Source organism: Astatotilapia calliptera, chromosome 10 (genome assembly GCF_900246225.1).
Source record: "Astatotilapia calliptera chromosome 10, fAstCal1.2, whole genome shotgun sequence".
Lineage (NCBI taxonomy): Eukaryota > Metazoa > Chordata > Actinopteri > Cichliformes > Cichlidae > Astatotilapia > Astatotilapia calliptera.
In genome coordinates this window covers 6,952,921-6,980,024 of record NC_039311.1, presented here as the reverse complement: position 1 = coordinate 6,980,024, position 27,104 = coordinate 6,952,921, and the positions used below count along the sequence as shown (strand labels likewise).

General features: G+C 44.4%; 1 protein-coding gene across 5 annotated transcripts in view; it reads right to left on the bottom strand.

Moving 5' to 3' along the window:
* cblb (Cbl proto-oncogene B, E3 ubiquitin protein ligase) overlaps positions 1-27,104 on the bottom strand; it is a 181,341-nt gene that overhangs the window by 18,041 nt on the left and 136,196 nt on the right. For 4 of the 5 annotated variants that reach the window (XM_026181708.1, XM_026181707.1, XM_026181705.1 and 1 more), the window contains exons 14-15: positions 16,213-16,347; positions 15,561-15,625 (exon numbers count right to left, since the gene is read on the bottom strand). In XM_026181708.1, coding sequence (XP_026037493.1) covers positions 15,561-15,625; positions 16,213-16,347 — 200 coding nt within the window. Of the gene's footprint in view, positions 1-15,560; positions 15,626-16,212; positions 16,348-19,992; positions 25,233-27,104 lie in introns of those variants that run through there. The other variant, XR_003273570.1, reaches the window with a different exon arrangement.

The following is a 27,104-nucleotide window of genomic DNA, read 5'->3' as shown; positions in this document are numbered from 1 at the left end:
TCATTCTCCACCACCCTTGGGGGCATCTCCCATTTTGACCTCGGGACTTCCAGGTTATACTCGGCACAGATGTTCCTGTACACTATGCCGGCCACTTGGTTATGGCGTTCCATGTATGCCTTGCCTGCTAGCATCTTGCACCCTGCTGTTATGTGCTGGATTGTCTCTGGGGCATCTTTACACAGCCTGCACCTGGGGTCTTGCCTGGTGTGATAGACCCCAGCCTCTATGGATCTTGTGCTCAGAGCTTGTGCCTCTGTGCTGTCTTTCAGTCCAGCTTTGTCCAGCCACTGGTAGGATTTCTGGATATCAGCCACCTCCTCTATCTGCCGGTGGTACATACCGTGCAGGGGCCTGTCCTTCCATGATGGTTCCTCGTCTCCCTCCTCTTTCTTGGGTTTTTGCTGCCTGAGGTATTCACTGAGCACTCGGTCAGTTGGGGCCATCTTCCCAATGTATTCTTGGATGTTCGTTGTCTCATCCTGGACTGTGGTGCTGACACTCACCAGTCCCCGGCCCCCTTCCTTCCGCTTAGCGTACAGCCTCAGGGTGCTGGACTTGGGGTGAAACCCTCCATGCATGGTAAGGAGCTTTCTTGTCTTTATGTCAGTGGCTTCTATCTCCTCCTTTGGCCAGCCTATTATCCCAGCAGGGTACCTGATCACGGGCAGGGCGTACGTGTTGATGGTCCGGATCTTGTTCTTACCATTCAGCTGACTCCTCAGGACTTGCCTGACCCTCTGCAGGTACTTGGTGGTTGCAGCTTTTCTAGCGGCCTCTTCATGGTTCTCATTCGCCTGCGGGATCCCCAGGTACTTGTAACTGTCCTCTATGTCTGCAATGTTGCCTTCTGGTAGTTCAATCCCCTCAGTTCTGACTACCTTCCCTCTCTTTGTTACCATCCGACTACACTTCTCCAGTCCGAATGACATTCCAATGTCATTACTGTATAGCCTGGTAGTGTGGATCAGTGAATCGATGTCTCGTTCACTCTTGGCATACAGTTTGATGTCATCCATGTACAGGAGGTGGCTGACAACTGCTTCGTTCCGTAGTCGGTAGCCGTAGCCAGTCTTGTTAATGATCTCACTGAGGGGGTTCAGGCCTATGCAGAACAGCAGTGGGGACAGAGCATCTCCTTGGTAGATCCCACACTTGATGGTGACTTGTGCTATGGGCTTGGAGTTGGCCTCTAGTGTTGTACGCCACATCCCCATTGAGTTCCTGATGAAGGCTCTTAGGGTCCCATTGATCTTGTACAATTCTAGGCATTCCAGTATCCAGCTGTGGGGCATTGAGTCATAGGCCTTCTTGTAATCAATCCAGGCAGTGCACAGGTTGGTCAGTCTGGTCTTGCAGTCTCGGCTGACTGTTCTGTCTACCAGTAGCTGGTGTTTTGCGCCTCTGGTATTCTTGCCAATCCCTTTCTGTGTCCCGCTCATGTATTGACCCATGTGCCTGTTCATCTTAGCCGATATGATGCCTGACAGGAGCTTCCATGTAGTACTGAGGCAGGTTATTGGTCGGTAGTTGGAGGGGACCGGTCCCTTCTTGGGGTCCTTGGGGATCAGGACCGTCCGACCTTCGGTTAGCCATTCCGGGTGTCTCTCGTTAACTAGCAGCTGGTTCATTTGTGCTGCCAGACGCTCGTGGAGTGCAGTCAGCTTCTTGTAGGCGTGAACCATGTCGGGCCCTGGTGCTGTCCAACTCTTCATACTGGAGACCCTTTCTTGGATATCTGCCACTGTGATGGTTACTGGACCCTGTTCAGGGAGGTCGCTGTGGTCTGCCCTCAGATCCACTAGCCACTGAGCATTGCCGTCATGGGTTGCGTCCTTCTCCCATATGCTCTTCCAGTATTGCTCCGTCTCCAGCCTTGGTGGTGGTGTTCTCTTATTGTTCCCTTGCCACTGAGAGTACACCTTTGCTGGTTCTGTGGAGAACAGCTGGTTTATTCTCCTGCCTTCTATCTCTCTGGTGTACCTCCTCAAGCGGCTGGCCAAGGCTGTGAGTCTTTGCTTGGCAGTTTCCAAGGCCTCAGGTATGGACAGCTTGCTGTATTTCTTATGCACCTTCGTTGTCGCACCTTTCTGCAACTCCGTTAGTTGGCTAACCTCCCTCCGTGCTACTTTGATCTTGCCCTCTAGCCTCCTTCTCCATGGAGGGTACTGCCCCTTGTGGCTGTTCAACTTGTAGCCAAGCATCTCACTGATCACTGCTGCCGTATTGTAGATCAGCTTGTTAGTGTCGGTAATCGTGGTTGTAGGTATCGTCCGTAGTATATATATATATATATATATATATATATATATATATATATATATATATATATATAAAAACACCCAGCACGCCCCTGCGGGCGGTTTATCCTTCAAGCTCAGGTCCTCTACCAGAGGCCTGGGAGCTTGAGGGTCCTGCGCAGTATCTAAGCTGTTCCCAGGACTGCGCTCTTCTGGACAGAGATCTCCGATGTTATGCCCGGGATCTGCTGGAGCCACTCGCCTAGCTTGGGAGCCACCGCACCTAGTGCTCCGATTACCACGGGGACCACCGTTACCTTCACCCTCCACATCCTCTCGAGCTCTTCTCTGAGCCCTTGGTATTTCTCCAGCTAGATATAATCAGTCCATAAAACCTTAGAAAAATCAGTCTTGAGATATTTCTTGGCCCAGTCTTGACGTTTCAGCTTGTGTGTCTTGTTCAGTGGTGGTCGTCTTTCAGCTTTTCTTACCTTGGCCATATCTCTGAGTATTGCACACCTTGTGCTTTTGGGCACTCCAGTGATGTTCTGAAATATGGCCAAACTGGTGGCAAGTGGCATCTTGGCAGCTGCACGCTTGACTTCTCTCAGTTTATGGGCAGTTATTTTGCACCTTGGTTTTTCCACACGCTTCTTGTGACCCTGTTGACTATTTTGAATGAAATGCTTGATTGTTCGATGATCACGTTTCAGAAGCTTTGCAATTTTGAGACTGCTGCATCCCTCTGCAAGATATCTCACTATTTTTGACTTTTCTGAGCCTGTCAAGTCCTTCTTTTGACCCATTTTGCCAAAGGAAAGGTAGTTGCCTAATAATTATGCACACCTGATATAGGGTGTTGATGTCATTAGACCACACCCCTTCTCATTACAGAGATGCACATCACCTAATATGCTTAATTGGTAGTAGGCTTTCGAGCCTATACAGCTTGGAGTAAGACAACATGCATGAAGAGGATGATGTGGACAAAATACTCATTTGCCTAATAATTCTGCACTCCCTGTACATATATATGTATATATATATATATACACACACATATATATATATGTATATATATATATATATATATATATATATATATACACACACACACGCACGCACACACGCACGCACACACACACACACACACACGCACGCACGCACGCACACACACACACACACACACACACACACACACACACACACACACACACATATATATATGATGAACCAAGCATTCCTTTAACATTAAATAGTAATGACTTCATGGATTTATTCACTAATCAAATTTTAACCATTGGAGAAAAAATTAATCATAATCATCTCACAGAAATAACGTACAGTTACTCTCAATATCATTGATGTTTATGTACCCTTTTTCGAGTTAACTTCAGTAATTACTTCTTCCAAACCAGAAGTTATTACTATTTTTAGACCCCATTCCTACTGCTCCTACTGTACTGCTCAAGAAGTCCTACTATTAATTAATGCTTCAATCTTAAATATGATGAACATAGCTCTAATAATCGGCTATGTATCACAGGTAGGGCTGGGTATCGTCACTGATTTCTAGAATCGATTCGATTCCGATTCACAAGGTCCTGAATCGATTCGATCCATGATTCGATTCAATTCGATTCAATTCAATTCGATTTGAATCTGGGAAATTTTACCTCAGTCAGAAATATTATAATTCAGATCAGTATATTTACATATTTTTGTATCTATAAAAAGGAAGCTTACACTTTCCAGACTTTATCAAAGGTGTGAGCATCACAGCAGATGCCTTTGTGTCAAAGTAGCTGAAGATAAAACACAGAAAAACATGAAGGTGATTTTCCTGGCCTGGGATTTTATAAAAATTTTCTGCAGTACATCAAAAACGAAAGAAAACCATTAATCAACCTATGAACATTACCTCTGAAGTTACAGCGATTTTATTAGAGACACAGCTAAGCGTTTTGCATTTTGTATAATTTTAAGTTTAAATTTGTTCAGAAGCCAATTGAACGGCAGAAACTAGTTTTTCTTTTCGGAAGTAAGTAAAAGGAAAAAAAACATCGGCCGACAGCGCTGTAAATAACGGTAGTCTTGTGCGTAACAAGCAAGCGAATAATGCACAAACAGTGTTGGGGAGTAACGGAATACATGTACCGCCGTTATGTATTTAGAATACAAAATATGAGTAACTGTATTCCGTTACAGTTACCGTTTAAAAAGGTGGTATTCAGAATACAGTTACTTTGTTGAAATAAATGGATTACACTGCGGTACTTTCCTGTTTCATTTTGTCGCGGGTCAGGACTGTTTGGGTTTTGTTTGACAGCTACGTTCTTTCGTTCCAGGCGGCAGCGTTACGGTTGCCATGGTTACAGGGCGACGCTCTCTCTCTCTTTCTGCGACTGTGTGTTTCCTGGGTGAGAGAGCGCCTTTTCGTTGTTGTTGTTGTTGTGCTAAGCTAACAGGCAGAATGCTACAAGCATAGCTCTAAAGAATGTAGCATCATTGGCAGTATAGTCCGTGTTGCAGGGAGAATGCACTGCCATACACGTTATGTGTCTGTGAGCGCGAGGAGGGAGAAAAAGGCGAGTGGAAAGGTACGAGTTGTCGTCGAGGAAAAACGGGAGCTGGAAACATGTAAATATAATAATAACCACTGCAGCCAAGAAGAGTGCCTGACGAGCCCAGTTGTAAGTAAGCTATTAAGACTCGACTGTACACCGTGTTCGTGTTTTCCTCCGAAAACAATAAGTTCCGTTGGAGCAGTCTTTCAACGCCTCTCTCTGTCTCTCGCAAGAAAAATTGACCCACACAACAAAGTAAAGCTATTTTTCGGCTATGAGCCGACAGGGACCCCGCCGTATTAGTCAGAGGTCCCTTTACTACAGTTCAGAGTCGCGGACCTTCAGTAATAGTAATAAATCACACAGCAATAGTACATTCACGTTGTTGTAAAAAGCACGATAATATATTAAGTAATCCAAAGTATTCAGAATACGTTACTGTCATTGAGTAACGTAACAGAATACGTTACAGAATACATTTTGGGGCATGTATTCTGTATTCTGTAACGGAATACATTTTAAAAGTAACCTTCCCAACACTGTGCACAAAACAGATTTCGGGGATAGACGGAAAACTGTTCTTGAAGTACACTGAGAAAGAGAGAGAGAGAGAGCTGTGCATGAAGTGTGATTTTATCGTGGTGGAAGCAAAACAGTAAAAGTAAGAGGGAGTCCATGATGATGTTTATGTGAAGCTTAGTTTGGATCTTCTTTTGCTGCTGGTTCAGTCAATATTGTTTGGAGAGAGATAAAACTAACAGCTTTAGAATCAGCGCAAAAAGGGCGTAAACACAAAGCGCAGGCCCGCTGAAACATCAGAATCAGCGAGCTGTCGGCTTTCAGCCCCGACCATGTCCGTGTCGTTGGGTGAGAAAGGCGACATCTCACTGATTCTGATCCACGGTCCGGGCTTTGTGTTTACGTCTTTGTGCAGAAGCCGTGCACCTGCTCTCATTTACTGTTTTAAATTTTTGGTGGTTGTCAAAATTTTGTGACGTTTCACCTGAGATTCTGGAATTTTGGGCAAAATACATTTATATATAAAAAAAATCAATTCAGGATTTTAATGAATCGATATCACGTTATCCAAGCCAGAATCGATTTTAATCGATGAATCGATTATTAAAACCCACCCCTAATCACATGCCTTCAAACTGGCAGTAGTTAAACTGTTGCTTAAAAAGCCATCTCTTGACCCAGGGGTCTTAGCTAATTATAGGCCAATCTCCAGCATTCCTTTCATCTCAAAAATTCTTGAAAGAGTAGTTGTCAAACAGCTAACAGATCATCTGCAGAGAAATGGCTTAATTTGAAAAGTTTCAGTCAGGTTTCAGAGCTCATCACAGCACAGAAACAGCGTTACAAATGATCTTCTTATGGCCTCTGACAGTGGACTCATCTCTGTGCTTGTCCTGCTAGATCTCAGTGCAGCGTTCGATATGGTTATTACAGCAATAAGTCACACATATCTTTTCCCAGAAGTGTGTGATTAGTGAAATGTATAAAAAGTCTCAACAGGATCACCCTGACGAAGACTTGCATAGACTTTGCTGTTGCTCGCTTGCAAGTAATGAAATAAGAAGTATGTTCAGGAAGTTGCACAACTCGTTTACTGACATAATGTGTAACCCGTTCCACAATCCTGGAGACACCATTCAGTCCAAGGCCTTTGATGGGATTGTTTCTGGTACAAACAGATGGTACAAACTGCCTGATATGTCTTTACCCAGTCTTTTACCCTTTATTTTTTTTAAATATGTTAAACTTGCTGTTCTGTGTCTCACTTTATAAGACCATTTTTCTGACAGAAAACCTGGGTGCTCACAGTGAAAGTGAGGACCTTGGTGAGGGAGCACAAGCCAGCAGATGGACTTACAGCTGCTAAGCGGCTGCTAAGGTACAGTATTGCAATGCTTGTAAAGGGGCTCTGGCTTCATGCTCCACTGGGCACTAAAAAACAGTGCTCCAGTCTTCTCTGCCAGGTCCTTTAAAGACAGAGAGTAAACCAGAGCCACAAGAAAACTACTAAACTCAGAAACCTCTGGTAAGGACCTTGTTTGTTATTATTGCCAGCAGCCAGGCCACAAAACTTCTGTGTGCCCCATCTGCAAAGCTAAGGTCACAGGGGATTGCTATGCACCCCAGCAGGAGATGGAGCCCACAGGGAAAGACAGTGGAAATGCAGTGCTAGAAAATGGTAAATGTCAATAGTCAGCGAGTTACTGCTTTGTTGGAAATGTCTTTGGTTAACCATTGTATGGTACCAGTGAGCAATATGGATTATAGCAGACAGGAGGAAATTTTGTGTGTACATGCTACTAAGCATCGTTACCCCAAAGCTGATGTGACAGTGACCAAAAAGCTCTCCAGAGAGTGATCCGTACAGCAGAACGCTGCTGCAGGATTGCTCTCCCCCCGCTTCAGAACACCTACACCAGGAGATGCCGGACTAGAGCAGCGCAGATACTGAAGGACCCGTCCCATCCTGGCAACAAACTGTTCCAACTTCTGCAATCTGGTAGAAGGTTCCGCATCTTCCGGGCAAGGACAGAGAGACTCAAGAGGAGCTTCTATCCCCAAGCCATCCGTGCCCTAAACACACACACCCGCCCTCTCACATCATCTATAATTGACTGAGACAGGACTCTTCCAGACACTAAACCAAGGAACAATGTACATTTCAATTCCTTTAATTTTAAATATGTTTATATTGTCTATCCTGTAAAATAGTCAGATGTCCATTCATATTAATGTACAGAATTCACCTGCTTGCTGCTACATTGCTGCACATTCACCCAATGTATATACTACATATATATATATATATATATATATATATATATATATATATATATATATATATAATGTTCTTCCTCTACAACCCCCCCCCCCCCCCCCCCCCAATTTTTTTGCACATGTCGAGGAGCGTGTCAGGCTACATTTCACTGTGTGTTATACTTGTATAACTATGCATGTGACAAATAAAGAACCTTGAACCTTGAACCATTAATGAACAGTCCTACATGTTTTCTTTTCTGGTGGTACAGAGCCTGCCTGTTGATGTTATCCCAGGAATGGAGTTTTAGGGAGGATGAGACATTGAAAAACTTGATTGCTAAGGTTACTGAAGGGGAAAATGGAAAGTGAGAGGGGAAATGAAAAGTTCATTTTTAATAAGCATGTGTTATACGCAGTTGACTGTGACCACCAATATCTTGAGATCCCTGGTCCCTAGGTCATTTATCATGTACCTAACACACACCCTTCCCTGGGTCTTTAATGTTTGCAGACATACAGAAATCCTGAAGTGCATGCTCCATATGCCAGAAAACATGTCCTCCAAGGAAGTCAGACCAAAACCTCCTGTAGTCACTGCCAGTTATCTACACTCATTTCTAAAAGACCAGGGAACCAATCCGTGGCTGCCCTTCCTGCTGTTTGCATACAGAGAAGTTCCCCTACCTTTAACGGAGTTCTCCCCTTACAAGTTACTCTATGGCTGGGATGTACATGGGCCCTTGGATCTACACTCGAAGGGTTGGGAGTCTCCTTCCTTCACTTGGAGTGATAAAGTACTATGTACTTGAAATGAAGCACCATCTGGCAAGACATTGCAAGGAAGCTGGGGGAACATGTCCAAGGCTTATATAACCCAGAAAACCTGGTATGGCCAGCAGGCAAGGCACTGTGATTTCCAGCACTGTCAAAAGGTTTTGTTATTCCTCCTTTCTGCTAACACTTCTGGCAAAATGCCAATGGCCGTACACTGAAGGCTCAACAAAATGAACAGGTCCGTTTTAAACATCTGGCTTGTGTTGCCTTTAAGCCATTTTAAGATCCGTGGCAACGTGTCATGCAGGACGCATCTCCCTTCTGTGTGCAAGTGAATGAGTGAGTTTATGTGTCTGTAAGGAGTATGTGGTGGCTACAGTGAACACTGAAGTTTGGTCAAAGCAAAAAATCTATGATGATTTTTTTTTATAATCGAGTTGCAGCCCTAGTCAACACTGGAGTCTGCTCAAGTTACTGAGCAGTCTCAAACCAATGTTCCAAGTCCTTGGGAACACACAGGATGAGTTATCAAAAGCTGAAATACTAAGCATTGATTATCCAAGGTTTTAAAGGTTATCTTTACCTAAGCTGTTGTGAGATTTAAACAAATAAAAGTTACCGCCTTTTGGACGGGCTGAACTGCTATATGTATTTGACTGACCTGGTGTGGAAATGTTTAGACATTCACAATTTACTGACATCAAAAGGATGATTTCTTTTGCTGAGATGCTGAACCACATCAATGTCAAAGGCCTGATCCAATGTCCAAGGAACACAGAGCTTTGCTTACAAGCTCTGTAAGCTCTGTAAAAGAGAACCACCAGACTAAAAAGATCCAAAAGATATTAATTAAGAGTTGTTAATTCTCTTGCATTTTGACGTCACAAAAAAGATGTACACAAATATTGGAATTACCCTAAAACTGGCAGAAATGATGAGACAAGCCATACCTGATGAGACAAGTAAAGGCTGTACACTTCCGGTATGATGGCGCCTGTGTTTGGCTTTGCCGCTGCCGGGTGCAGTTTGTCACGCTCTTTCGTCGTGCTGTTTTTCTCTGCTCTGCTGTTTTCTATTTGTATCAATGATGTACTGGCTGCCTTGGTTTATGATCGTTTGACGCTGTTATCCATCCGATCTTCAATGATGGCTCAAGATGTCTCATCCTCCTCCTCCTTTGGCACTTTCCATCCTCCGCACTCCTTTGGCACTTTCCATCCTCCACCAGTGGCTGGATCCTCCGCCAGTGGCTGGATCCTCGGCCAGCGTCCTCAGCGTTCCCCGCAGACCACGGAGAAGGAGAGGAAGAAGAGCAGGTATCCAGGTGAAGCTTAGGCTTTTCTGGCGGCGGGGTCTGACTAGAAAGCGATGTCGAGCGTGCTTTGTTACCTATGCTCAGAACAGCTCCATGGAGAGGAATTTGTTTTCCACGTCCCTGCTTGGAGATGCAGGGCCCGGCTCTCCGAGACCGTGCTGCCTCAGAAGGGTTCATCCAGACTCTCCTGCTGACTGGCTTTTCATCCCCTCGGTGAGTGGAATCTACGAGCGTGAAGGCTCAAACCCCAAGTATTTACGTCCTTTAACTCGAGCCTCTGCCAAAAATGATGCTTCCACCCCGCTGAACATGGCACTTTTTAATGCCCGATCATTGACTAATAAATCGTTCGTGCTTAACGATTCTATATCTTCTAAAAAACTGGACTTCTTATTTCTGACTGAGACCTGGCAGCGGGACTTGGACTATTCGTCTCTCATTGAAATGTGCCCGAACGGCTATTCCGTCATCAGCCAGCCTCGGGGATCTGGTCGTGGAGGAGGTCTCGCGGTGGCATTTCAGGGCCGTTTCAACTGCCGTTCAGTGAAAGTTGGACACTTTCTTTCCTTTGAATTACAGCTTATTAAAATCAGAAGTAAGGATCCTTTTTATTGTGCTGTGGTGTATCGTCCACCCAGCCCAAATAGCTTGTTTTTATCGGAGTTTAGCGACTTCCTGTCCTCTACTATGAGGTTGTCCAGACTGCTTTTAGCTGAGGATTTTAACATACATGTTGATGATGACTCCGACCTCTTTGCCAGAGGTTTTATCAACATTATGGATTCTTTTCATTTTACCCAGCATGTGTCCGGCCCCACACATAACAAAGGACACACACTGGACATTGTTTTTACTTTGGGTTTGAATATTGATTCTATTTGTTCTGAGGACATTTTTTTTTTATCTCTGATCATCTCTGTATTCTTTTTAACATGTATTTTCATGAGCCTTTGTCTCCTGTTCACCGGACAATTATCTCGCGCATCATAAATTCCTCCACAGTGGAGAATTTCTCGGATGCTTTTAATTTAACAATATCCCCGCAAAATGGCGTTGATTTCTTAACAGATCTATTTAATAACCATTGTTTTTCGATTTTAGATTAAATCTGTCCGGTTAAAATGAGACCAGTTTCTGTTTCCAAGTCCTTACCCTGGCTAAATGACAACATCTGATCCATAAATCGTGATTGTCGTAAAGCTGAGCGCTTATGGAGGAAAACTCATTTAAATGTTCATCTCCTTTACTTAAAGGATCTTTTAGCCTCTTTTAACAATGCAATTAGAGATGCGAGGGCTGCTTATTTTTCTCATCTGGTTGCAAAGAGCAGAGGTAATCCTAAGGTATTATTTGACACTATTACTGATATTATTACTTCTGCTCCACCTGCTGCCATTATTTCTTCTAATGAAGACTGTGAAACATTTCTTTCTTTCTTTCTAGAAAAAATTAGTAATGTAAGGAAAAAATTGTCCCCATCAGCATCTGCATTGTCAGTTCCTACGCCAGCTCGGCCTGTCGTTTTAGAATGCTTTTTACCTGTTTCACTATCAGAGCTGGAAAAAATAGTTAATGCAACAAAAGCATCCTCCTGTTCACTCGACATTTTACCCGCATCGTTATTCAAAAATGTCTTCCACTCTATTGGTCCCTGTGTGCTCACCATAATTAACACCTCACTGGGATCTGGTAAAGTCCCTGCTTATTTTAAAACTGCTGTTATACACCCCCTGTTAAAAAAGCCTATGCTGGACCCATCTCTCACTAGCAATTACAGACCAATCTCAAAAACACCGTTAATTGCTAAGATATTAGAGAAGGTTGTGGCTAAGCAGCTTACAGCAGTTTTAGACAAACATAATATCTTTGACAAATTTCAGTCTGGCTTTCGTAGAGCTCATTCTACTGAAACAGCCCTTCTTAGAGTTTCCAATGACATTCTGATGCAAAACAATGCAGGAAAGTGTTCTGTACTCCTAATGTTGGACCTCACGTCAGCCTTTGACACCGTTGACCATTATATTTTGCTTGAAAGGCTGAAATACTGGGTTGGTGTATCTGGGTCTGCCTTAGAGTGGTTCTCCTCGTATCTCTATGAACGATACTTTTCTGTGGTGGTTTCTAAGTATAGGTCATCTTCCACGTCCCTGTCCTATGGTGTGCCACAAGGTTCTGTGCTGGGGCCCTTATTGTTCTTAATATATCTGCTTCCTCTCCAGCATATTTTAAGCCCCTTTGAGGACATTTGCTACCACTGCTACACAGACGACATCCAGCTATATATATCTTTTAAACCTGAAGATGTTTCTAAGCTGCAGATTCTAAATGTGTGCTTAGAAACCATCAAAGGTTGGATGGCTGACAACTTCCTCCAACTTAATGAAAAAAAGACTGAAGTCCTTGTATGTGCTCCAGACAGACATGTACCTAACATAATGAATGCTCTTGGTCCTCTTTCAACATTTGTGAAATCGTCTATCAGGAACCTAGGGGTAACCTTTGATTCTGCTCTTACCCTGGATGTCCACGTCAAATCTCTGGTTCAGTCCTGCTTCTATCATTTAAGAAACATAAATTGAGCCCCATAGTATCTCATACTGAACTGGAAATTGTTATTCATGCATTCATTTCATCACGATTGGACTACTGTAATTCACTGTTTACATGTCTAAACAAAAACTCCCTGGAGCGTCTGCAGATTGTCCAAAATGCTGCAGCAAGGCTTCTGACAAAAACATCGAAATACTCTCATGTAACACCATTGCTTATAAGCTGCACTGGCTCCCTGTTGAATTCAGAGTCCATTTTAAGATTCTGGTTCTGACATTTAAGGCTCTTCAAGAACAAGCACCAGCATACATCATTGAACTTTTACAGCCCTATGCCCCTAGTAGGTCCCTGAGGTCTTGTGATCAGGGCCTACTTGTTATTCAGTATACAAGACTGAAAACCAAGGGTGATAGAGCTTTTGCTACTGTGGCTGCCAGACTGTGGAATTCTCTTCCTCAGAACTTAAGATCCGCAGACTCAGTGATTACTTTTAAAAAAACAGCTAAAAACACATCGTTTTAAAATTGCATTTTGTTAACTTTTGACTGTTTTTGTTTTATACCTTGTGAAGCACTTTGTGATCTTTTATCTAGAAATGTGCTATATAAATAAAATTTTACTTACTTACTTACTTACCTTTCTTTGGAGTCAAGAATGCTAGGCCCTGACATGTTAGAAATTTCCACAGGTGCTTGTGTTACATAATTGGGCCTGTGCACTAGAACATTTCCCTAAATTTTAAAACTAAATTAGTCACCAGTGAAATGAATGGTGAGTCACACATCACTAAGCTTGGTTTAGAGCTGGTAAAATGGTAATGCAGAGAACAAAAACAGGCACAGTTGATAATGTAGTGTACATAGACAGAGACAAAGAAAGATACAAACAAAAATGAGTGGTAATTCCAGTACTTGTAGTTCCCCATTAAACTATGCATGTACTCTATACAAGGTTTAAGCAGTGTGCCACTCAGTCTATGTTAAATTCCATCTTACATTGTAAAAAAAAGGGTCATTGTTGCACCAAAGGGAGGGAGTATGTAATCCGTTTGGTTTATTTGTTTGTCTGTCTATCTTTTTGTTAGCATTTTAGTGTCCACAGTTATCGTTTTCAAATTTAATCTGATGGTAGTATTTCTTAAAAAAAAAAAGTCAAGAAAACATGTCAAGTGATATATGGTTTTCTTAGATCATTAGTGCTGCTGTCATCAGCAGAATAACATGCCCCTCCCTCCCCCGCCCCCCCCCCCCCCCCCCCCCCCCCCCCCCGCGCGCCAAAGGTGTGTGTCCCGGCGTAAAAGTAATGCAGCATTTCAGAAAAGGAACATCAACCAACAGTAAAATATAGGGGTCATAGTGTGATGGTCTGGGGCTGCTTTGTTTCTCAGTTTCCCAGTATGAATATACAGTATGGGTAAGGTGCACATATGCCATTTTTAAAATGTCTGCCTCTTTAGTAGGTATGCCTGTTTTCACTTTACAGCAGCAAACTGTAGCAACAAGGTTTTTAGTGCCACCAATAGCCCCAGACCTACAGTGGGGCAAAAAAGTATTTAGTCAGCCACCGATTATGCAAGTTCCCCCACCTAAAATGATGACAGAGGTCAGTAATTTGCACCAGAGGTACACTTCAACTGTGAGAGACAGAATGTGAAAAAAAATTCCATGAATTCACATGGTAGGATTTGTAAAGAATTTATTCGTAAATTAGGGTGGAAAATAAGTATTTGGTCACCTCAAACAAGGAAAATCTCTGGCTCTCACAGACCTGTAACGTCTTCTGTAAGAAGCTTTTCTGTCCCCCACTCGTTACCTGTATGAATGGCACCTGTTTGAACTCATCATCTGTATAAAAGACACCTGTCCACAGCCTCAAACAGTCAGACTCCAAACGCCGCCATGGCCAAGACCAAAGAGCTTTCGAAGGACACCAGGAAAAGTATTGTAGACCTGCACCAGACTGGGAAGAGTGAATCTACAATAGGCAAGCAGCTTGGTGTGAAAAAATCAACTGCGGGAGCAATCATCAGAAAATGGAAGACATACAAGACCACTGATAATCTCCCTCGATCTGGGGCTCCACGCAAGATCTCATCCCGTGGGGTCAAAATGATCATGAGAACGGTGAGCAAAGATCCCAGAACCACACGGGGGGACCTGGTGAATGACCTGCAGAGAGCTGGGACCAAAGTAACAAAGGTCACCATCAGTAACACACTACAACGGCAGGGAATCAAATCCCGCAGTGCCAGACGTGTTCCGCTGCTGAAGCCAGTGCATGTCCAGGCCCGTCTGAAGTTTGCCAGAGAGCACATGGATGATACAGCAGAGGATTGGGAGAATGTCATGTGGTCAGATGAAACCAAAGTAGAACTTTTTGGTATAAACTCAACTCGTCGTGTTTGGAGGAGGAAGAATACTGAGTTGCATCCCAAGAACACCATACCTACTGTGAAGCATGGGGGGGGAAACATCATGCTATGGGGCTGTTTTTCTGCCAAGGGGACAGGACGACTGATCCGTGTTAAGGACAGAATGAATGGGGCCATGTATCGTGAGATTTTGAGCCAAAACCTCCTTCCATCAGTGAGAACTTTGAAGATGAAACGAGGCTGGGTCTTCCAACATGACAATGATCCAAAACACACCGCCCGGGCAACAAAGGAGTGGCTCCGTAAGAAGCATTTGAAAGTCCTGGAGTGGCCTAGCCAGTCTCCAGACCTCAACCCCATAGAAAATCTGTGGCGGGAGTTGAAAGTCCGTGTTGCTCGGCGACAGCCCCAAAACATCACTGCTCTCGAGAAGATCTACATGGAGGAATGGGCCAAAATACCAGCTACTGTGTATGCAAACCTGGTAAAGACCTATAGTAAACGTTTGACCTCTGTTATTGCCAACAAAGGTTATGTTACAAAGTATTGAGTTGTATTTTTGTTATTGACCAAATACTTATTTTCCACCCTGATTTACGAATAAATTCTTTACAAATCCTACCATGTGGATTCATGGATTTTTTTTTTCACATTCTGTCTCTCACAGTTGAAGTGTACCTCTGGTGCAAATTACTGACCTCTGTCATCATTTTAAGTGGGGGAACTTGCACAATCAGTGGCTGACTAAATACTTTTTTGCCCCACTGTAGTCTGCCAGTAGCAACAATCCCACCACGATTTCTCCAGAAAGTTTTCTTGTACTCTTTTATTTTAACTATACAGAAGGTAATTTCTGCCTCAACGGGTCCCTTAATCAAAACATGAAAAAACGATGTAGCCTGGCCTGCTTATAACAACAATATATGAGCCAAAAATGTAAATTAATTAACACTTGAAAGACTCACCAGGCTCAAGGCACCAGGGCTTCTCCTCCTCAAAGGACAGCTCTGGAGGGCTATTTTCCAAGGACCTGCATGAGCAACAAAATGTAACTGAATCACAGCACCCCAACTAAACTCTAATGACATACAGACAGAAAACTGTTGAAGGCAAACCAACTGGACATAGTAGTGGTGGACAAGCAGAGGAAGAAGGCCGTAATAATAGATGTAGCTATATAAAGTGATAGCTACATCAGGAAGAACAATGTGAAGAAGAACGTGAGAAGCTGGAGAAATACTAAGGACAGAGAGAGGAGCTGGAGAAGCAAGGTCAAAGGTGAAGACAAGTCTTGGGCAACTGCTCTGTCTAGCAGTAGCTGATGTTTTGTCCTTCTGGTGTTTCGCCAATTCCTCTGGGTTTGCCAAAAACCCAGAGGAATGATTCCAATACACTGCTGAATCTATGTCATGAAGAATGACTGCTGTTCTAAAGGCAAAAATTGCTAAACATTTTTATTAAAAGTCTTGAGTTACAGCTGAAAATCTGCATTCAATCAATTTTATCTTTATGAATGTTTCATTCACTGTGGTGGTGAATAGAGGCAAAACTACAAAAATTATGTCTGACCAACTACCTATGGAACTAACAATATACCATGTGTGTGAAGACCAATACCTGCTTGCTACAGTGATGCAGACAGGAGTCTGACTCAGGCACAGACTGGATGAAGGAATGTGATAGTTGCCCTCCGGTCCTTCCATTGCCCCTTGATGTTGTTCTAACACAGGGCTGCAAAAAGGGTTGGAGGATCTGCAAAGATGACATTTGATTTGTCAAAACAACCTTTGACTACATTAGCTAGTTTGTCTAATGGTTAACTATAAGAGGGAATCTTATGCAAAAGCCCTTTCTAACCCTTTTTCTGTCAGAGGTTTGCTCCTGTCAAAGGGGTGTATTTCTCTCAAAAATTCTTCAAGATGTCTTATTATGTTGGTTAGGTTTGTCAGACCAAGGAAAGTTTAGATACAGTCGGAGGAATAATTATTCGAGCTACTTTGTAAGTTTATTCATTTCCAAAACAATGAATAGTCTCTAATTGCATAGAGACAGAATTCAACCAAAAAAACAACCCAGAAAAAATAAGAGTTAAAACCCCCTCAAAAGTTATTATAAACAGATTTGCATGTCATTGAGTGAAATTAGGTTTTGCTCCACAAGATCAAATACTTGTTTTAGTATTTGGTCAAGAATACTAACTTTCTTGGCATAATTTCTTATTATCAGGTTTTCATATCTCTCAGGTGGGATTTTGGTCTTTTAGGTTTCTTGGTTGCCTGGTTGGCAGCTTCAAGTTTCAGCTTGCTATAGTAATGAGGTCAGGAGACTGATAAGGCCAGGGTGGCTGTAGCTCAGGTGGCAGAGCAGGTCAGCCACTAATCAGAAGATCGGTGGTTCGATCCCAGGTTGCCTCCTGGCTGCATGCCAAATATCCTTGGGCAAGATACTAACCCCATGTTTGCCTACTGGTGGTGGTCAGAGGGCCCGCTGGCGCCGGTGTCCGGCAGCCTTGCCTCTGTTAGTGCGCCCCAGGGCAGCTGTGGCTACAATGTAGCTTGCCAGTGTGTGAATGGATAAATGACTGAATGTAGTGTAAAGCACTTTGGGGTCCTTAGGGACTAGAAAAGCGCTATACAAATGCAGGCTATTTACTTCACAACCTTCTTCTATAGCCACTCTATAGCCACAAGTCCCATACACCAGCGGTCCCCAACCCTCGGGCCACAGGTCCGTGAGTGGTCTGGTTGGTGGCTACGAGAGTTGATGCTTGGGTGTCAAATTTATGGTTTTCAGGGTTTTTATTGTTAACTTTTCCCATGTTGTAGTTGTGTGTCTTATTTTGAAAGAAATATTTACACATTACCATAGCGACCAGAGAGCATTAAGGGGCAGAGAGGAGGACACAACTACACAGTGAATTTGTGTTTATTACTATATTTACAAAATACCACAGTTTTTGTCTTGGTCGTATCATTTTACCTTAAAGGCCAGTCCATGAAAATATTATCTGACATTAAACCGGTCCGTGGTGCAAGAAAGGTTGGGGACCGCTGCCATACACGGCCCATCTTTAGTGATTTGGTTGAGGGAAGGAGGTTCTCATCCAACATTTTACTTTCTATAGTAAAAAGAAACATGGTCCGGTCCTTTTCCCTGTCAATGTAGTGAAGTCATCCTCTACCCTTAGACAAACTGCCCCAAAGCATAATGTTTCCACTTCTTACTTGACTGTGGGACTGGTGTTATTTGGGTCATACTCAGCATTTCTCTTCCTCCAAACACAGTGGTTTGAGTTGATGCCAAAGTACTCAATTTTGGTTTCAGTGGAAGGCAGATGCCAACATTTGAAAGTATATGTACATCAATCGCACAATCACACAATACTTTTTCAGTTTTAGCCTCCTCTTTGGGTTAAATCTTCATCAGAAGTATCAGCTCTATCTCCTGCCTCCAGTACATCTGGATACACAGAATATCTAATCTAAAAGCTAAAAGGCTATTATCATTCAGCCATTACTTTTGGCAGTTTCTAACCATCAGATTTGCCTTAACCTGTAGACATCATTGGTAAAAGATCTGAAACCACAGAGAAAACAAAAGAAGAGTTTCATATATACTCCCTGTTATGGAAAATTCTAGTTTATCCTCACATTTAGATTTATGTGAGGATAAATCTAAATCCTCACAGTACACAGTAAATTAGTGTATGATTTTTGTATAACCTTTGCCTGCTTAAGATGAAGCAAGTGTGCGTCAGTATGACCTCATGAAAAACTGCTTAGCTAGGCCTAACAATGTTTCACTATGTTATCTGCTAACTGTTAGGGTGTGGAAGGACGAAACTCCCAAGATGACAGATGCCAGCAGCTTCCTGGGAAAAGATAGTGGAAGATGCTCTGCCCAGCCACTGCCCATGGGACCGAAGCCTGTTGTAACTAAAAGATACAGAAAGTTGTGTGTGGGGAGGGGGTATAAAAGAGGAGCTGAGACACCCCAAGGGTAGAGCTGGCACGACTGTGAACTGTGATGTTTGATGTGTGTGTTGGCTCTCCTGCGCAGTAATAAATAGCTTGACCACAGCTCTTTCCGTGTTGCAGACTTTATTTACAAAATTCCATGACAAGTTTGGCATCACAAACAGGATGCTCCGAGTGTGGGAACTCCAAAGACGGCTGATCACCCCAAGGCAAAAAGTCAATCCTCGGTCCCACTAAAGCTTCAAAAAGGGGGAGTTGTGAGGCGAGTCCTCAGCGAAACACCGAGATCATCCAAAAGAACTAGGGGAGAATCTGCACTGGTGAGCTGTGTCCAACCTATGTCATATATGGATGTATAAGTCACTTGGGTTCTCCGTTTGGTCAGGCCAAAGGGTGGGTGAGTCATGGCGCACCTCCGTGATATTTCACGGAGAAGTTCTGGGCTTAAGTACAGAGCAATTTCCTGAGGTCTCAGCTACACACAGGATCTAATGGCCCCTGGGGCAGTGGCTCATGGGAGGTCGGCCGAGTAGCTTAGAGTCTGCAGAAAAAAACCCTAGGCGCCGGGGGACTGGCGTTAGGCGGCAGTATTTTAGCATGTTTGGTCTGTAGAAGGCAAAAGGCTTTGCTAAGGACGCTTACCGAATAACATGGGATGACAGTCAGCACAGCCGAATTAAGGGCTGGGGCGTGGACTGTCACGCACGCTCAACCAGGTGACCAAAGTGAGAACTCAGTCTTTGACTCAATGGTAAAAAATGTAGAAAGAAAGCATGAAATATGTCGTGAGAAAGAAAAAGAAATGTTGAAAAGAAAGTCAGTTGATGTGGATTGAATGAATGATGAAAGAGAGGTGTTTGAAAGTATGGGTGGAGAGAAGAGAAAGCAGTTTTGGAAGGGAAAAAAAGTGGAAGAAAAAAATGTGAAAAAGGAGGAGAGAGGGAGAACCAGAACCAGAACCAGCAGCAGTGGTGGCTGCAAGCAGACTAAGAGGAGCAGGGCAGGACCCCAGGGGACGCTTCAGGTCGTGGTTTTCCCAAGACGCCAGAACAGGGAAGTGACGCAAAAACACAAACCTACATATATACACACACTGATACAGTGAGGAGTGTTACGACCCGTCTAGGGCCAGGCCATAACATGAGCGAGGCACTCGCTTCCCTCCCCAAGACCCAAGCAGTCACACGCAACAAATCCGTTAGATGTGAAGTGATTTATTTACAAGGTGAATAAAGAGAACTAAAACGGGAGTGTCAACACTTCAGGGTGAGCCAAGGCCAAAACAATAAACAAAACAAACCTACACAAATCCCGCACCCCTGACCTCACCAAAATAAAGTCAAAAATAAAGACAGAGTCTGACCTCCTTAACTAACTCAAAACAGGAGAAAACGGGTGATCAAAAGAAATGGCAGCTCACCCCTACCCACTCCACTTCCACAACTTTCAAGCGTATACTGCAGCCAGCGGCTATCACAGGACTACTGCTGGGTGATGAGGAGAAACGCGAGGGCCTCTCCCGTTGTAGCACTCCAGCCTCCAGCTGGATCCAATCACGCCGGGGCAGTATATCCACGCACCAATCGGAACAGGGCCCTGGCACAGCTAAATTAACATAGAAAAAACACAACACCTGCACAAACAAACACATTCGTAACACCCCCTTCCATAAGATTTAAACAACCCTCCTATTGTTTAATTCCTAAACTACAAAATTGCTCTCGACAGGGCGTCCGCGATGACATTTTCCGTCCCTTTCTTATGCTTGATCTGCAGGTTGAAGTCTTGCAAAAGAAGGGACCAACGCATAAGTCTCTGATTTGAGTTTTGCATCTGGGAGAGAAATACCAATGGGTTATGGTCAGTGAACACTTGAACAGGGATAGAGCTGGATCCGATATACACCTCGAAATGCTGTAGGGCTAACAACAAGGCAAGGGCTTCCTTTTCAATGGTACTGTAGTTCATCTGATGTTTGTTGAATTTTTTTGAAAAGTAACAAATTGGGCGATCCACGCCGCAATGGTCTTCCTGCATAAGGACAGCTCCTGCACCAACCGCACTAGCGTCAACCTCGAGCTTGAAAGGGGACATGAAATTCGGGGCCGTAAGAACAGGGGAACTGCACAGTAATGCTTTCGCAGACTCGAAAGCAGTCTGACAAACAGGCGTCCACACAAAAGGCTTCTTCGGACTGATCAAATCGGTGAGAGGAACGACGACAGTGGCAAAGTTCTTACAAAACCCTCTATAATAACCACACATTCCTAGAAATCGGCGCAGCGCCCTTCTCGTTTGTGGGACTGGAAACTCAACGATCGCCTGTATTTTCGCGGTCACCGGCAGTATCTGTCCCTGACCCACCTGTTTTCCCAGATATGTGATGGTGGCTCTGCCAAATTCACATTTGGCTAGGTTCAACGTAAGCGAGGCCTCCCGAAAACGGCTGAAAACAAGAGAGAGTGTTTGTAAGTGGTCAGACCAGGTGGATGAGTAAATGACAACATCGTCCAGGTAGGCATCGCAGTTATTCACGTCCGCCAGTACTTTGGCCATAAGGCGCTGGAAAGTAGCGGGTGCATTACGCAACCCAAACGGCATAACCGTATACTGGAGAAAATGGTCCGGTGTAACAAAAGCAGATATTTCAGAGGCTCGGGGAGTTAAAGGTACTTGCCAGTAACCTTTTAACAAATCAAGTTTGGTTACAAACGATGCCGATCCCACTCTATCAATACAATCCTCCATTCTAGGAAGAGGAAATGAATCAGGTTTGGTAACAGCGTTAACCTTCCTGTAATCATTACAAAACCGAGGAGTGTTGTCAGGTTTTGGTACTAGCACACACGGTGAACTCCATGCGCTGGCGCTCGGAAAGGCTAAACCGTGTTCTAAGAGATAGTCAACTTCCTTCTGCATTATCGCCCTTTTCACTGGGTTCACTCGGTAAGCATGTTGCTTAATCGGTTTATGTCCTTCCACATCAATATCGTGGCACAGGACCGCAGTTTGACGAGGGTGATCAGAAAAAAGTAATAAGTTCTTTTCTATCAGATCAGTGATGTCAGCTCGAGCGGGTTCAGACAGGTGGACTAAATATGTGTCTAAATCATTTAAGATCTCCGAATTTTTTAACCGGCCGCTACCCAGCGCTTCACTTTTCTGGAGTAGCCCGTCATCAGAGGGTTCATAGGGAGAAACAGTACTAGCGGCGCACACTGGAGACGGCGCACCCGAAGGACTCCTCCAGTGAAACGATTTTAACAAATTAATATGACAAACCCTAGACTTTCTCCGGCGGTCTGGGGTCTGGATCACATAATTGTTGTCACTGAGTTTTTGTTCCACCACATATGGGCCAGCGAACTGAGCTGATAAGCTGGACCCTACCACAGGCAACAACACCAACACTTTCTCACCCGGCTGAAAACTTCTGCAAACAGCTTTTTTATCATAGCGAGTTTTCATTTTAGCTTGCGTATGTGACAGATTCTCTCGAGCTAACTGACATGCAAGGTGAAGCTTTTCCCGAAGTCCGCTAACATAATCCAGAACATTATGCTGAGTTTCAGAAGTTTCTGACAACCACTTCTCCTTCAGAAGGCGGAGGGGACCGCGGACCACGTGTCCAAACACCAGATCCATCGGACTGAATCCCAAGGATTCCTGAGTGACTTCTCTGACTGCAAACAACAATAACGGCAGACCCTCATCCCATTCTCTATCCGACCCCGCGCAGAACTTGCGCAGCATAGCTTTGAGGGTTTGATGGAATCTTTCCAGAGCACCTTGACTTTCCGGGTGGTATGGACTGGATTTTACATGTTTTATGTGCAACTCCTCCACGACCTGTGCAAACATTTTTGAGGTGAAATTCGTTCCTTGGTCTGTTTGAACAACCTTTGGAAGCCCGAAAGTAGAGAAAAATTTAAGTAGTGCTTTTAGCACCGGTTTTGCTTTCAGCGTGCGTAGTGGAATTGCCTCTGGGTACCTTGTTGCTGAACACATTATTGTAAGTATGTATTGGTGTCCGGATTTGGTTTTTTGGCAGGGGACCCACACAATCCAATATTACTTTTTCAAACGGCTCACCTATTACTGGAATAGGATGTAACGGAGCAGGTGGAATGGGTCTGTTAGGTTTCCCCGCCATCTGACATGTGGTACAGGTACGGCAATATGCCACCACATCAGCTTTCAACCCTGGCCAAAAGAAGTTGCGCAACACCCGATGATATGTTTTGTTCACCCCAAGATGTCCAGCCATGCTGGCATCATGCGCTAAGCTAAGCACCTGCCCTCGATGTGGCTTCGGCACCACCACCTGCGTAGCACCAGGCAAACCACACCGGTCAGAGGACCACCTCCTCATAAGAACTCCATCTTGCAAAAAATAAGAAGTGGGTGATTCACTTCCTGCATTCTTAGCTGCAGATAGAAAACAGGGAGCCAGTGATGAGTCATTCTGCTGAGCGGTTATCAATGCATCCCTATTCAATTTCTCATCCAGCTCTGGCATCAGTTTCATCACATCGCTTTTTGTTCTGTCACTCTCATGGCTGGGAGATATTCTCTCGTCTGGCATCGCCATAAACGTGTCAGCAACATCCATAACGTCATCAAATTTGCGTGACTGCGCACGAGTGATTGCACAAACAGGAAACACATTTAACAAAGGGGCGGCAACCTCAGTGACAGAAGAAATAGGCGTTTCCACCACTTCAGGCGGTGGGAAAACTGTCCCACCAGCCAAGTCATTTCCTAAAATAAACGAAACCCCTTTAATCGGCAACTGGGAACTCACCGCAACTTTGACATGCCCCGTTTTCACGGGCGAATGTAAATGGACTTTGTGTAACGGCGCCCGAAGAACGCTCATCTTAATTCCCCAAACCAACACATCCGAATCACAAGCAGTTTTATCTGACAATGGTAGTACACTATCCAACATAAACGACTGATGCGCACCCGTGTCCCGAAGAATAGTAACAGGCACTTTGTCCCCCTCTTCTCCCGTCACAGAAACAAAGCCTTTCGTGATGAACGGTTTAAAACGTGGCTCTATTTCTGCATCCACATGGTGCAAGTCACGGGTGAGAGTGGAATGCGATTTAGGCAAAGGGACAACTTTGATGAGACCTACGCCCGCTGGATTTTTAGAGCCTTTGCGCTGCTCTTTCCTCCGGAGCGCAGGACAGACAGCGATTAGATGTCCGGGTCCGCGACAATAAAAACAGTCGCGATTAACACCATCCTCCTGTCTATCTTTCAGTCCTATCTTTGGTGACTTTATCTTCCTTTCCTGTCCCACCCTAGTATTCTGTGCGACAGCGGCTGAAAATATAGTTTTGTGGGTGAGAGTAAACTCATCAGCCATCACTGCCGCTTTAGCAAGTGAGGTCACCTTTTGCTCATTCAGATAAATAACTACTTGGTCCGGCAAACATTTTTTGAATTCCTCTAACAAAAGAAGCTCTTTCAGCCCCTCGAGATCCTTTACTTTACTGGCCTGCAACCATCGTTCAAACAAGCGACTCTTTTCACGGGCAAACTCCACAAATGTCTGATTGGCGGTTTTTTCACACTTCCTAAATTTTTGACGGTAGGCTTCTGGGACGAGCTCATATGCCTGCAACACAGTCTTCTTCATGACGTCATAATCCAGGCTATCTTCAATGGATAAACTGGTACACACCTCCTGGGCTTTGCCAACCAATTTGCATTGTAACAGCAGCGGCCAAAATTCCTTCGGCCAACTTAACGCGGCCGCTATACGCTCAAAAGCGTTAAAATAGGAATCCACTTCGGCCTCACGAAACGGGGGAACCAGTTTAACGTGTTTGGTGATGTCAAAACCTGTCGGGACCGCGGTGGACGTACTAGGATGACTAGAGGCAGATGTGGAGGGCTTTCGCTCCAGCTCCAAAGCTCTGACACGGAGGTGCATTGCTTGTACCTCAAGCTCTTTAGCACGGGCTTCCACCTCCCTAATACGGAGGGTCAAACGGAGATCTTCCGTAGACCGCCCCGCCAGGGGTTCCCCGGCCGTACCAGACTCAGCTGCTTCAGGCTTCGCCCCAGCAGCATCAGAGTCCGCCTCGGCTGTGTCAGAGCCCGCCTCAGCCGCATCAGAGTCCGCCTCGGCTGGTAGCACGTTAACAGGCCCTTTGGCATCCGACCCCGGCTCAGCCTCCGGAGCCACCTTCACACCCCCGCCATCAGGCTGCTCTACAGCTGCCTGCGGGGCAGGAAGAACGCCTCGCTCCACCAGCTCTGCACACAAAGCGTCCCTAACCTCCGCTTTGCGGGCACCATAGGACACTTGAATATCATAACAACTAGCAATGATAAGCAAATCCGCTTTCCTGCACTTCACAATTCTATCCCACGAAGGCGAAGTAACAAAATCATCCAAAGAAAACTCCATAATTCCACACACCTACCACCCCCACACCCAAGAAAACCGCCAACAGACCAAACACACGCAAAAACCCACAGAAAAAGGCAGAGGACGAGCCCCCAATTCATGTTACGACCCGTCTAGGGCCAGGCCATAACATGAGCGAGGCACTCGCTTCCCTCCCCAAGACCCAAGCAGTCACACGCAACAAATCCGTTAGATGTGAAGTGATTTATTTACAAGGTGAATAAAGAGAACTAAAACGGGAGTGTCAACACTTCAGGGTGAGCCAAGGCCAAAACAATAAACAAAACAAACCTACACAAATCCCGCACCCCTGACCTCACCAAAATAAAGTCAAAAATAAAGACAGAGTCTGACCTCCTTAACTAACTCAAAACAGGAGAAAACGGGTGATCAAAAGAAATGGCAGCTCACCCCTACCCACTCCACTTCCACAACTTTCAAGCGTATACTGCAGCCAGCGGCTATCACAGGACTACTGCTGGGTGATGAGGAGAAACGCGAGGGCCTCTCCCGTTGTAGCACTCCAGCCTCCTTTTAATGGGCGGGTCCTCCAGCTGGATCCAATCACGCCGGGGCAGTATATCCACGCACCAATCGGAACAGGGCCCTGGCACAGCTAAATTAACATAGAAAAAACACAACACCTGCACAAACAAACACATTCGTAACAGGAGTGATACAAGAGCCACACACAAACACGGACGCACACACATGCTGACGCAATGAAGAAAGCTTCGCTAACAAGTGCTACGGAAAAAAAGTGCTCCACACACACACATACACAAACACAGAGACTGCTGCAAGAAGCCACACTTAGAACACATTTCATGCCATCCAAAGGGCAAATATGTGCATTTAACAAACAAAGCCTATAAATCTCTGCCTATGTATACAATGTCTGTGTGTGGTGAGAAGGTGGAATTTCTTGTAGACTACGGAGCCACTCTGTGTTACACTCTCACCCTGAAATTCCAGCCAACATTAGAAGGTACACCCACACTGTCTCTGCAACAGGCCATGTTCAAAGAGATAATTTCACCATTCCCCTGTCCTGAATTGACGGACAGGGCCAAAAGTTAAAAGTTTTGTCAGACTCATGTCCAGTAAATTTACTTAATGTGTAAATTAAACATAAATTTGATCTCCTGCCATGATGGCATTACAATCACACAGTCAGAATGTGACCATGCAATGGTGAAATACAGCCCTGTGACCCCTGCCTTCGTGTATGAATGGAAGCTGGGGGCAGGGCTGCTCACTGAAAGTTTTTTTTTTGTTTGTTTTTTTTTACAAACAGCACGTGACTGCATGCCTCCAGATGCCATTTTTGGCCGCTGATGGCCTGCACTGCACTTTTCACTGTGCTTCGCAGAGCCCTGATGAGAGACATGGGGAGGAGTGGTAAAGAGTTGAACATGATAAACTAACAATGAAATGCTTATTTTAGAGCTTTACATTTGCTGCACTTGCGATTTCCCTCACTAAAGAACAAAAGGTTATTTATAATGGATGCATCCACCCCACACATCTTCCTTGCTAGGTCTGCTGACTACAGGTGGGAAGACCTGGGCAGATTTGTGCACAATTGTAAAAGAGCTTGTGATTGGCAAGTCAGGGAGGACCCAAAAGTGTTGTTCACCCTAAAAAATGATTGCTTATAAAACAGTTATGCTGTCTATTGTTATACTGTTCACTGTTTGCTCATTTGAACTGTTTGATCCCACTGTTGATCAGAGGTGCCTGACGGCCTGTGGGCCAAGTCTAAATACGATGTGGGACTGATTAAAGATTGCAAACCAGCTGTTATCATCTTGTCCTGTAAACTTAGTGGGTTATGAATTGATATGTAAATTAGTTGATTGTTATTAGATCAGGGAACGATCATTTAATTATAACACAAGTGAGCAGAATGTTGCAAATGAGTGGAGACTAACAGACTGAGTTTCCGGTTTCTGATGTATGTGAAGCTTGCACATAGACATACACACACACCTGATTATATGGGAACAAACTTGCTTTGTCAAGTGAAATACATGACATCATCTCATATATTTTTATTTTAAATGCTAAATAAAATGATTGGGTTTATGATTAGTGCAACAGTA